The sequence below is a fragment of the Sinocyclocheilus anshuiensis genome, unplaced genomic scaffold (assembly GCF_001515605.1).
Source record: "Sinocyclocheilus anshuiensis isolate Anshui unplaced genomic scaffold, SAMN03320099.WGS_v1.1 scaffold2166, whole genome shotgun sequence".
In the NCBI taxonomy this organism is placed as follows: Eukaryota; Metazoa; Chordata; class Actinopteri; order Cypriniformes; family Cyprinidae; genus Sinocyclocheilus; species Sinocyclocheilus anshuiensis.
Window position 1 is genome coordinate 210,793 of NW_015557079.1, and position 14,008 is coordinate 224,800.

A 14,008-nucleotide genomic window follows, 5' to 3' on the forward strand; every position below is an offset into this window, starting at 1 on the left:
CAACATACACTTGTGTGTGAATGAGAACTTAGTTTAGTACTCACATGCCTGTGACAGCCGCTTTCTGTTCGTGTGCTTCGGATGTGTGCGCTCGATAAACATGATAATCAGAACCAAAACAGATGTTTTTAGCAGGTACGAGCTGTAATGGCGCAGCTCTATTCTGGAAAAGTGGGCGGGGAGCAGCAGCTCATTTGCATTTAAAGAAACAGGTCCGAAAAACAGCGTGTTTCTGCTTCCACTCAAAATAGGCATTTTCAAAATTATATAATAAATTATCTGTGGAGTATTTTGAGCTGAAACTTCACAGACACATTCTGGGGACACCTGAGACTTATATTACATATTGTAAAAAGGGGCATGTTTTCTCCTTTAAATAAAAACATCTCAACCAAGCTCCCTCTTATCTTTATATAGGGGGGAAAATTCTAAAAATTTCTAACTAATAATTTATACTATTATTAGTTAAAAAAATAAATAAAAAATAAAACATCTCATCATTGGGGGGTTCTAAACATTTATTGGATGGAAATTAAATTAAATTTAGTCTGTCCAATGAGGTTGGTTATCTATCTATCTATGTATCTATCTATCTGTGTAGTGGAAAAGATTAGTATAGATTTAAAATTGCAATTAATTCTTTTTTTTGGGGGGGGGGGGGGGGGTTTGTTCTTCTAAATATGCCTGACAAGATTTTTTGGTATATGAACTACCGTTAAACTGATTTACATTTTAGTGGATGTCTTCTTTAAATCATGGTAAATGTATGATGTTTTTTCTGAGAAAAATTAAATCAAACAAGACACATTTTAATGTACGGGAAAAAAAAGAAAGCTGTAATAAACTATTGCTTGATGCTTGAAAACCCTTTTCGTCTTTAACCCTATTACATAAATAGTTCACATATCTGCTGTAACATTTGTTTAGTTTTTGTATTGCCAACTATTTATTTCTTCATGCTAAATGCTTGCATACCCAAGCTGCATTGTCACTGTACATGGGTGTTTGTTGAGAAGAATTCCAGAGTCGCTCAACATTTGCTGGATGGCTACTAAAGCTTAAGTTTAACTGACACAGATGACAAAAAATGTTACATATGCACGCACATTCCCCGTGGTGCTGTATAATATCCATGCATCTGCCTGCTCCGATAGATCGCTCTCTCTTGATTTTCTGTGAGACAGTTGTGCTCGGCCTAAGGCCTGATAGGCAACTGGCTTAAGATGAGAGAATGGTCCCCAAGGGTCCCAGATTGGCTACAATGGTCAGAAAGCTTCCAATAGGCCTGGGCCGGTCTGTTGGTGTCAGCTAAAATGCCATTTAGAAAGACTTATTGATCTCAAAAGCAGTCACTGATCAAAAGTCGACCCAAACCAACATGATTACTGCAACACTGCAACACAGGGAAGGGTATAGACTACACAACATGTGTGACAGGTGATTCAAAGGTATCCTGACACTGTGCACATTTTAGAGGGTGAGAGAGGATGTGAAGCGAATAAAAACAAGTGTGTATATTTGTGCACTGTAATACATCTCTGTTTCTTTCATTGCTTCGGGAAACACAGATAAGGCGTTTTTCTACGTCGTCCTCCATCTCAGTTCTTCCTGGCGAAGTAATAAATTATGTATTCAACAAAATGTTTGTACAAAAGCCCATCACAGACTCCCTCCCATCTCAAACGAGCTGTTTCAGAGCGGGAGGGAAAGCTTTGATAACAACCAGAAACTGAATTAACATTCATTGATGCAGTTATACAGAATGAATTCCGAGACAGTTGATTCAGTTCCGAAATGCACAAAAAACATTATTTAATTCAGCATAAAGAGATGACAGGGGTTTGTAACAGAAAAAAACATGCGCACACATGCACGCATGCACTCACACACAGGCCATGCTTAAAGTAAGAGATTAGGCTTGTCTAGTAATCCAGTGCAACACTATGGAGGTATGTGGCCTGTCTTTTTATGTCAAATAATTTCTGGGGTACATGTAACACACACACACCAACCTACACGCACTATCACAGGGAAACTTCTTGATATTTACCGCTAACTAAGCTCATTTTCATACTTAGACATTTAGCCAGCACTTCTGTCTTGGCTTCCTCGCAAGCATACGTGGTGCTCAAACACACACCTCGCACACACTCCGGTCTCTAAGGTATATCTGTCATAGCAGTGTGAGCGCGGTTCCATTAAGCAGTGTTTATGAACTACTGCCTCTGAGCTGTAACCTTTACTGAAGACCTCTCTCCTCATAATGACGCTTAAACAACAGCCAGCAGCGGTTTGCTTTGATTGCAACTGAGGCACAGATGCTAAAATCAAGATTCCTGGTATTAAAGCAGATTTTTGGGGCAATCGTTTTGTTTACCGTGAATATCTTTGAATAGATTTGGTCTGTTTAGACACATTACAGGGGTAAAATCAGGATAGTCAGACATGACTGTCTTAGGTGACAGTCTCTATGTACAAACATTTTTCAAGAAGCAAAAATTATTTTGAAGTAGAAAATAATCAACATGATTTTCGATCAGATTAGTGAATATTATATGACAGAACTGGTGTATCTAAATCAGTAGACTTCCCTGTTTATTTGATGTGCACCACCATTAATATGTTTCAGTTCAGTGATTTAAAAATTTAATAAATAAATAATACTTTTATTCAGCGAGGATGTAATAAATTGATCAAAACTGACAGTAAAAAAATTAATTTAAAAGCAAATAAATGCTGTTTTTTTTTTTACTTATATTCATAAAAAAAAACTTGAAAAAAATGCACCATGGTTTGTACAAAATTAATTAATTAATTAATTTTAAAAATCTGCATAATTTTTTACAACATTTATAATAAGAAGAAATCATGAGCACCAAATCAGCATATTAGAATGACATCTAAAGGAAATCACAGGGATAAATTGCTTTTTACTTTAAACTGTAAAAATATTATTTCACAATATTACTGTATTTTTGAGCAAATAATTCAGCTTTGATGAGCATAAGTCAAAACATTTTTTAAATCTACCTGTTAAAAAGTAATTTTTTCAGCGTCACTTTTTTGAATTGAAACACTCAAAATAAAAATGTAAAATAAAAAATTGAAACAAGTAAATCTGATTAACAAAAAAATGATTGTACAAAATCTAAACATGTTTTGTAATTATGTTAAAACCAACCCCACCCTATGTACTTGACATGAATTTACACAGCTGTAGATTTCAAAGCAGCTTTACATTATAACATAAATGCATGTAAATATCAAAGTTTGAGATACGTTTAAATCAGGAAAAGTAAAAACACACTGCCACTAGCATACGCACACAGAGTCACATTACACACAAAAACAACCAAAGGAACAGACATATGTTCACACAAGCATATGACACACACATACATGCATGAACACAACGCACAGCCCTAAACATATGCAAATCCATATGGGCCCACAAACCGAACTTACATACCCACAACTTCACACACCTATACAAACACACAGAATGTGTGAGACTCTACGTGGAAAGTTTTTTGGCTTGCAGATGCAGAGGAAAAGCAGCGCTACCTACTGTATATATGACAAATACTGTAGATGTTATGAATGGCTGCGATCATAACATCTGTATCACAGCGTACACACTCTGACAGACACAAACACACTGCTGAGCAGGTTTTCGGGTGAGAGATCACTTCCTCCCCTGAGGGCTTGGTGATGGCCTGCTTCTGTTTTGACCAATCACATGCAAGCATTGGCTAACCCCCCCCCACCCATTGGTCATGGGTAATTAATTACCAAGCTGTTTCTAGTTTAGGCCAAATGAATATCAGTACATGGTTACCACGAAACAATGAGCCCCATCCCAAATCACTCAATCGTCCAATCGTCAGCGCTTTGTAATACACCATGTAGCGTTCGCTAATGGACATCGAAGGGAGGTGGAAGTAGACTGAGATACGAACATGACCTGTGATGTGATGGACATCCTTTACTAGGGTACAGATTGTATTTTAAATGCTCATAAAATCACGTGGACTCCCACTACTGCGATTCCACAGCTACGAACAGGTCACTTAGTCAAAAACAGCACTTCGAAAGGTCAAAAATACTCTACAGATGGTCATTCAATTTCGTTGTCATTAATAGTTTGGTCTGCCTGTTGAGCCGAAAACGATTCCAGTACCTTTGAAGTCCTACAATTAACTAGAATCCTACAAAATCACAATAGCTATGTTTTTATGACCATTAAAGTCTTTATAAGAGACATTACACGTTTTGGTCATAAGAGATCATTCGACAATAAAAATATTTGACAATTAATTTTTTTTTATTGTTGACATTGCCGATAATGTTGACTCATTAAGGGGCAATATTTGATTGACTTCAAGGGTTATTTTTCTTTTGTAAAGCCATTTTTTTGATTACCTTATTAAATATATGTGTTATTTTTAGGTCAAATACTAGCATTTAACCAGTTACTCAATCAATCACAATACTATAGACTGTTAGAAATCATTTCTTCATCATCAACAATCATCAACAAAAGCCATCTTTACACTGCAAAACTGGAAGAGAAGCTGCATCTGACAGGGCATTTATGTTTATTTATACAGACTGCTCATATACATGAATTTAGACAAAAATTGCATATGTTAATGGCCTATATGTGTGTGTGTGTGTGTGTATATATATTTTATTTAATTTTTTTAAGGGAAGCTGCAATATCGTGACAAAATCATTATTGTTGATTATTGCTCCTGCTATTGCAATAATGATTGTCGATGAGAGAACATTAAATTGCCCTTACAAAGAGAAAAAATGCCTCTGGAAATTAATTCCAGGGGGGATATTATTGCCTCTTAATGGGCTACATGAATATCCCCTGAATGACCCTGATATGAAATTTTATAATAAACACACATATACATATATATAAAAATGTAAAATCGAGCAGAATTAAGTCAGAAAGATTTTGTGGGGGAACAGAACAACCCATTCTGTCTAGCTACAGACAACACAAGCTAAGAACCACCATAATTTATTTATTGCTTTTTAAGGATTTGAATATCACAACTTCACATTGGTTATTTCAGGAGCATTAAAAACAAAATGGTTATTCAGTCTGGGAATAAATGATATATTATATAAAGAAAGCGAGCAAAGAACACTGAAGCGGTCCATGACCTCAGTATAATGTGAGTTAACATTATGCGCTTTCGTCGGCGCTGATTTGTGCTGCCTTGTGGGCAGTTGCGCTACGGGCGTCCCGTGTTCGAATTCAGTCAGTGAGCGCACACACTGAACAACTCGGTGTTCTCCACTGTGACGAATCAAAACGTTTCTGATTGGATGTTTCATTCATAAGCTCAACAGAAACGAGTGTGATTGGTTATATTGCTCAATGTTGCAAACCACGCGCAAAAAGAAATCTGAGGCAAAGTCCTGTAAATGTAATGCCGCACTTTTCAATCATTTCATATTTCACATTGTGATAAGCCTAATTCATCTTAATTGTGCAGGGCGTTTTGTGCCCCCTTTTCTAGATTTTTGGGGGGGGGGGGCATTTTTGTTTATTTTAGTGGCATTTTTGCCCCAAGCCCCCATTCATTTCCGACCCTGATATATATACACAAAAAATATATGAAATAACTTTTATTACACTTATATAATATGAATTATTACTCAATCTGTCAATATCTTCCTGAGTGACTATTCTGAGGTGTGACATGAATGGCAGAAGACAGGGAAAAACGAAAGTACTTTTAAAACTTTTAAATTCTCCTCTGAGTTCTCCTCTGGCAAAAACATTTACTAATATATTAAAATGCAATTTTTATGAGTCTTGTAAAAATATTGTCACTTTTGAATGCCCCAAGATTACAGCATCTACCGGCAGGGGTTATCTGGACCAAACTAACCAGTAAAGTCAGTCTTGACCTTTTGGCATAAAGACCATTACTACCTATTACCATGTGTTTGATTATAGTTTTATATTAACTCTAGAGGATGGTAAATCTCCAGAAATAGAATTGAGCACCCCTGCAGTAAAGGCAGACAGCTAGAAAATGCAGACCAAACGTTTTTAAGGTGACAGCTAATCTGATATATCCAGTATTTCACACTTCACAAAAAATAACAGCAAAGCAAAATATGGTATTGAACTGCAGTGTTTGGTATAATGATATTTTGACTGTTGTCTGCAGTACAGATCCGCTTACTGGCAACTTTCTCATCCATATCCTCCATTCCGAAGAAGCAGAATGTCATTAAGTGACATTCTATAATGAAAGACATAATGAAATTACACCATTAAATATGCACATCACTCATCTCAGAGACTTACGACACTGTGCATGACTGGACAAGAGCTCATTAAGTCACTGTAACTCTATCTGTAATGAAGTCATGTGCTGTGATTAAGGCTAAGCCTCAACCATCTTAGTGAACGAGGGACGAGAGCCAAAATCACTCCTATGGTGATGGAGGTGTGAATTACAACAGGTATACATTGATAATCTGGTAAATCATCACCATGGGGGGGGGGACAAAACACACACATGCACACACAGCTGTAACAGGCCTGTTTGAAAACTGACCTGTGCCATTAGATATTGCTTTTGACCTGTTTATGATTACACAGGAGAACACTGTTAAATGCGCCCCCTACACATATACACAAATACACACACTGGAACCAAATCCGCATAATTTGTTAGTCAATACTGTTAAAGCCGATGAGAAAAGACCAATGCAGGATAATGACCTACATGTCATGTCAATCCATCTCTCCTGCTGCCACAAACACTTTCACACAAAAGTGTTTATGCATTTTAGCAGACAACAGTTTGAACTCTGTAACCTGCTTTCATTTTTCAGTTTTATCTGACAATATACTGCTGTACCCAAGTGAAAAACTAAAAAAAGAAAAAAGAAAATGAAAATACACTTTCAATTTCATTCAGTTTAGCTGAGTTAAGCGCTCTTTTTCTTTACAAGTCAGTTGTTTCTCAGTTTTATTGGTTGTTTTCTGCATATACCTATTACATCCGTTATCTTTCTATTATCTATTGTTGATATTTAATAATTAATGATCATTTGAAACCAAACAAAAGCAAATAAAATCCTACTGAATAAAGTGAAATTAGATTGTCCTTGTGGCAACAAGTATTGTTGGAATCATATTGCATTAGGATCCTTCCAAATTATTTTAACAAAATTCCTATATTGGATTAAGGAATTTTTTACTAGGATAAAGCTTCTGTGAAAAATACATAATACAATTTAATAATTCATTAATAAAAAATTTTTACATACACTTCTACATATCTACTATCTTTCTATTTTCTATTGATATTAAAGTAATCAATGATAATTAATGAATTTGAAGCCAAACAAGTCAAATATGAATCCTGTTTAAATAAATAAATAAATAAAGCAATTATTTTTTTGTTGGAATCACTTTGGAAATTATCGCATTAGAATCTTTCAAAATTGTAGTAGAAATTTGGGGGGGTTTTTTCCTTGTATAACTGGATTGGATATATTGGATTTCAGACATTTTATTATGCATTTTTCATAAAGTATTATAATTATTTTTATTATTGTTATTTTTATTAATAATAATATGATTCTTCTTATTCATATTTTATTACATTATTAATACATTTCATTTTTACTAATGATAATAATGACTAATGATAATTGAATGTGTCTCTAAATACAGATATCTTGGTATTTTAATAGATGAATCTCTTTCTTTTACCTTTCATATTCAGCAGCTAGCAAAAAGATTAAAACTTAAATTAGGGTTTTATTTTAGAATCAAATCCTGCCTTTCGTTCGAATCTAGAAAGAGGCTGGTTGCTGCCACTTTTATGTCTATACTTGACTATGGTGATGTTTTATACATGCATGCTTCGTCTCAAAGTTTACATTGGACACTGTATACCATGGAGCTCTGAGGTTCATCACTGGTTTTAAAGTCCTCACTCACCATTGTGAACTGTATGATCGTGTTGGATGGCCTTCTCTATCAATGCGGAGACTTCAACATTGGTATATCTTCATATACAAAGCTATTTTAGGTCTACTTCCATCCTACCTTCTGACCTACATCAGTGTAAATAATACTGGGACTTACAATCTTCGTTCACAGGATTTTTTCCTTCTGTCTGTTCCAAAGGTTAGAACTGAGCTGGGAAAAAAGGCGTTTAGGTATGCTGCTCCCTCTTCATGGAACAAATTACAGAAATCTATGAAAATTAATACGCTGGTCTCATTGGTCGCTTTTAAGAGGATGTTAACTGACTTGGAGGCAGTCACATCTGGCTGTAGATGTTCTGCCTGATGTGTTATTGATTGTGGTTTATTTTAAAGGATTCGCTATTTCAGTTGTTTTATGTTACTATATTTTGTACCTGTATGTATGTATGTATGTATGTATGGTTGTACTGCTGCCTATCTTGGCCAGGACACTCTTGAAAAAGAGATTTTTAATCTCAATGAGTTTTCTTCCTGGTTAAATAAAGGTAAAAAGAAAATAATAATAATAATAATTTCTACATTATTATTTCATTTTTTCATTCCTTTTTTAATGCCATGTCAGCTTCTATGGCTATGTTCATGGCGAGAGCCAGGTTTGGTTATATTATTACATTTTATTATTAATAATTATTAATAATAATAATAATAATAAATTAACAGACCTTTACTGGAAAGTACACAACATACTAGCCCTCCAGATTCACTTTTACTTTGTCTTCACCGCAAAAGTATAAAGCAAATAAGCACCACCAACAACACTACACATCTAACATGTTTCATCATCCATCCCTGCATCCCTGAGAGCCTTTTATTGACTATTATCCTTATTGTTTGAAAACAAACATTTATACAAGTCAAATTTCCCCACTTTTCAGGATGATAGATTAAGGCCCGTTGTTTGCTCATTAGGTACACACATACACCAGTGCAATGTCGAGCAGTACATCGTCAGCCAATTTGTATACACATGCAAGGTGTCTACAGCGTAAGTATCATTATTTATGAAACAACAGCTGACACGAAATCTCTGTGTAGCAGTTATATCACTGAAAGTCTAGAATGCCCTCGTGTCCCTATGTTCCGTTGCCATGCCAACAGAGGCTCCGTTACCACAACAACAGAATCTCTGAGTGATGCTTCACTCTGAAAGACATTCCACACTGTCCTCATCCCTCTGGTCCCCGTCAATCAACGTCAAGCTTGATTGACAGCTGCTTCGACCCCACTGACGTCGGTAAAAAACGCTGTCACCTCACGTTAATCAGAAGCGGCGCATCTTAAGAGGGCGATACGAGGGGGAAGCGTCATCAGACGTTTTCAGATCCGTTAACTACTTTCGTGTTTTCCCTAGAAAGAGCCTAACGGCGATGAGGAGCGTCTCTGCAGCAGCTCGAGAAAAGAGAGCAGGAGAGTGAAAGGCAGCTCGACCTCTCCGTCTGTTTCTCACCCTATTTTCTTACCCCCTCTCTCTTTCTCAGTATTTATCGCTCCTGCTCTCGCTTTCATTAACCCACTTAGCTACAATGTCTGACCCAGACCACAGGCACATTACTCAAACTCAATAGAAGGCAGCACGACCAAGAGTAATTTGGGTGAACGCCTGCACAAAAATAAGACAATGGCACACTGAGGATCACAAACACACACAATCATTGAGACAACAGAAAATTACAGCCCTGGAAGGAAAAACAGACATGTCGTTAAGGCCTTCGAGTAAGTGACAGAAGATAAAATGGCGATGAGAGAGAGTGAACGTGCGTGCTTAAAAGTGCACATCAAAGATCGAGAATGGTTGGCAATGTTCAGAATATTATTCTACCATTACTAGTTTTAAAATTGTTACAGTATGTGTTCTATGCAAATTTCCTGTAAATGTTGAGTATAACCTGCAACATTTGTCAAAATGGGCAGCATACAATATAGTGTACATACTGTATCCAACAGTACATTCTCAATTGTACTTCATTTCCACTGTGATAAATTAACTTAAAATTATTTAAGATCTCTTTCATGACTCATTATTTGATTCAACTGTCAATTTGTGGAACACTTTTGCACCAAATCAAAAAAAAAAAAAAAAGCAGTTAACCAAGACGTTTAGGACCATTAGCACCATACTGTGGGCAAAAAGCATTTTCTCTTTTGATGGCCATTAAATTGAGGTAAAAGCTGCATTTATTTATTTGATAAAAAATACAGTAAAACACACTGTTTAAAAAAAAAAAGAAAAAGAAAAAGAAATTGTACTGGTAATTTTCTGCCAGGACATTATCCATAAATTTTACGGACACTTCCAATTACCCTAAAACACAACGCAATGAAGCGCAAAATTTAAAAATACAGGTAAAACGCCTGTAAAAATCAATATGGAAAATTCCTTAATATTAATACAGTACATTGTGCCATATTTTTACAGAATTTATTTGTTACTCTGAAGTAATATTGTGAAATATTTTTACAATTTAAAATAATATTTAGCTATTTTAATATATTTAAATGTGTAATTTGTGGCTAAGCTGAATTTTCAGCTCAATGATGATCCTTCAGAAATCATTCTAATATGCTGATTTGCTGCACAAGAAACATTTCTTATCATTGACTGTGTTGAAAACAATTGTCCTGCTTAATATTTTGTGGAAACCATGAACCCATTTTTTTTTCCCCCCCAAAAAAAAAATCTTACAGATCCCAAACTTTTGAATGGTAGCGTACATTATTTATTAAGTACTATAAAACATCAGAGAGGAAAAGAAAACAGAGTTCTTCCCTTACCTTGAACATTGCCAGCCCAACTCCCATTCTCTCTCCTCAACTCTTGCATGTTGATGTGAGCTGGGTCTTGTCTCTTCCTCTCATAGCCCTGGATGGAGGAGTGACTGACCTTTGAAGTAGTTTGAGAGATTGGTAAGAAAAAGTAGGACTGGCGTAGAGACCGTGGATGAAAGTGTTGGCCCCTACTGTAAATCCAGGCTGGATGACTGAGCACAGGTATTGTCTATTGAATCAAAACTATTAAGAAAATTCACTCAAGAAAAGTAAGAAAGATGCCTGGCTCACAAATGAAGACAAAATAAAAGACAAGACTTTGAATGTATGAGCTATGAAAACGATGTTCAGTCAATGAAGAAAAGTTAAGTCTTATATCAAATCTAAGAAATGTACTTAAAATCGAAAATGAACCAGGACAAAGCCTACATTGGCTACAAAATGTGATAGAAATAGAAAAAAAGGTGAAAAGAAGAAGATTTTTCTTGATTAGTTTAAAAGTCCATTTTCATCTGTGAACAAGTCCACAAACTCTGGAGCTGCTTGATGCCCGGTAGTGAAAGGTCTGGTCTTAAATCGTCATTGGTTCAGGTATCCATGTACGTCCTTTGCTGGGTCCTTCTCATGACACTACTGGAAAAGAAGAGAACAGTATCTTCAGCACGTTTTCTTCCAAATGATGTTGAAAAAATGTCAAATTTGATGATGACTTTGGAAAACAATTTTTTCAGTAGATCTAATATGGAGTGCTCAACACTAGTGCTTAATTGATATGTAATAGATGAAGTTTAGTCTATTTAGAGCCATAGAAGGGACAGGCATGTTTCACAAACACACAGTAACACACTTACAAAGTACATTTATGTGTGATATTTTTATCATGTTACTTACCAGTCTAACTGTCCTGTGGCATTTCATCATTAATATTTGGATAATGTTTACAAAAATGTGGTACACAAGACAGAGGGCGAGTGCAAGCATTCAAAAACATAAGACAAGATAGTCGCCTTCCTTTGATGTGTCCATTTCGCCCAATAACAGGCAAGTGAGGTGCTTTTTTGTTTTTGTTTTCATACAGTCCATATATAAGAAAAATGGTGATGGAGATGATGAATTCGGGATGTCTACAGAAAATCTTATTTAAAAAAAAAATCTGCTAAAACTAAATGTTAATTGAGATTTCAAACCAGTCACCAAGAAGAAAGCACAAGCATATAAACTAAATACGATGCATAGAAAATAAAATATCAGTCTGAATGGAAAAAGGAGATGTTCAGATTTCCTTCCATCTTAAGTTGCGTCACAACGTCACTTCTTGGATCACCATCCCTTTCTTAGATTCATTTGAAATGAACTGAAAACCAAGGAAAAATAAAAGTCTTGACTCTTTTTTTATATTCAGAGGCAAATATACACTACATTCTATAAAATGAAAATACTAGTAGAGAATATCAAATCAAAGAAGGCAGTTCTGAATTAAAATTATGTATAAAATAAAGCACAAATGGTTAATTCAAGGAGGATAAATTAGGGGATATAAATAACTTACAGTGGGGAGTGAAAAGTTTTCATTCGCTAACGGTCATACAGTGGTCATGCACGACAGCTAAAAACAGGGACCCTCAAAGAGTACAAAGAAAATCAAGATGTTGTGATAAGAAGAGGAGGTGACGGCCTGTCCGAAAGGTGATAAATGGATGGATAAAAAGAGAGAAAAAGCTGGTGAGTGCCAGCAGAAAATTAAACACTCAATAAAAAGAAGGAATGAACATAACAGCTCAAATGGACTCGAGCTCGCAAGCAGGTGAGACAAGAAAAAAAAAAAACGACTAATCAATATTTGGAGCAAATACCAATCTATTATTCACAATTCAGATTTCATGTTTCACCAGCTCAGAGGAAGCTGCCAACAACACAAATCACAAGTTCAAAATGTGTCCAAGAACCACAAATTAAGCAGTGACGCCAACCTCACCCATCTCAGTCAAAGCAGAAGCTCATCTGAAATGTGTCTGCAACGATGTCTCAACCGAAATAAAGGACACTGATGCTTGCACTGGACACTGGAGATGAATGGAGGGTATTTCAGACCGGGCAGCCCAAGATCAGATGTGTGTAAGTGTGTTTTAATTGTGTGTTACAAAAAAAAGAATGACGGTAAACAAATGTCTTGCTGTTCATAAGTAAAATGGACAGGGTTGGAGAAGGGTAAAAATGGGCATGGAGAAATTATATGTAATTCTTGACACCTGGCTGTCCATTAGTTTAATGCATGTGTGTGTGTATGTGTGTGTCGATGTGTGTTTTATGTGCATGTAAAAAAGGAACACACAAGTACACACACACAGACAAACAGAACGGACAGACACTAAACGAGCCGTTAAACCTACCTAGAAGAATATTAAAGCATCCAGGGAAAAAAAGAGTGATACTGAGGGGAGATGGTGGAGGACTAAAAGAACTGTTTTAAAAAAAGAGAGAAAGAAAACAAATTAAAAAAACTGATAAGGAGATGTGGAGATGGTTTTTGAGTCTCTTTCACAATTCTAACCCAACTTTCATTCAGGGAGCATCACACTTTTGGGATGGAGAGAGAAATGGAAGGAAGAGGGGATGATCAGAGGAGAGCGATGGCAAGGAGGGACAGGTGAAGGAATGAAGGGGGTCATAAATAGTAAAAAATGAGTGGTAGAGTAAAAAACAAAAACAAACAAACTTGCCCCTTCTTTCTCTTCTCTCCTGTCTCGTCATAAATAGACAAAATTATACACCATATAGATGGAGAAATAGATCAGGAGGCAAATGATGGAGAGAGCGAATAAATGAAAAGATGATGTGCCTCCCAGCACCACGATGAGAAAAAAGAAGAAAAAAAAACGAAAGAAAAAAACAAATACTCCAGTGCCTTCCGTTTTTCTTTTCTTTTAAACAGGGAAAGGCAGGCATTCAGTTTGTTCCTGACATCCAGTTGTTGCTTTAGTTTTTCTTTCTTTCTCTCTCACTCTTTTGTCCTCTCTTTCTTTCTCTTGGCTTCTGTAGGAGTCCTCCGTTTGCAGTAATAAATAGTAGCCCTTTTCCACAGACAGTGACTGAGGCAGAACAGTAGGAAGAGGTGTAATGGTTGCAATGTCTGCCCAACAATTCCACACATCGAGTCTGAGCTCTCTCTCTCTCCTCCCTTAAGGATGGAGCGCTGTGGAGT

At 36.1% G+C, this 14,008-nt stretch overlaps 1 protein-coding gene across 3 annotated transcripts in view; it reads right to left on the reverse strand.

The window, feature by feature from the left end:
• Nucleotides 1–11,065, reverse strand: part of grin2bb (glutamate receptor, ionotropic, N-methyl D-aspartate 2B, genome duplicate b) — a 106,359-nt gene extending 95,294 nt beyond the window's left edge. For all 3 annotated transcript variants that reach the window (XM_016471606.1, XM_016471605.1, XM_016471604.1), the window contains exon 1: nt 10,813–11,065. In XM_016471606.1, coding sequence (XP_016327092.1) covers nt 10,813–10,839 — 27 coding nt within the window. In that variant the 5' untranslated portion in view covers nt 10,840–11,065. The remainder of the gene's footprint in view (nt 1–10,812) is intronic.
• Nucleotides 11,066–14,008: the final 2,943 nt, after the last annotated feature.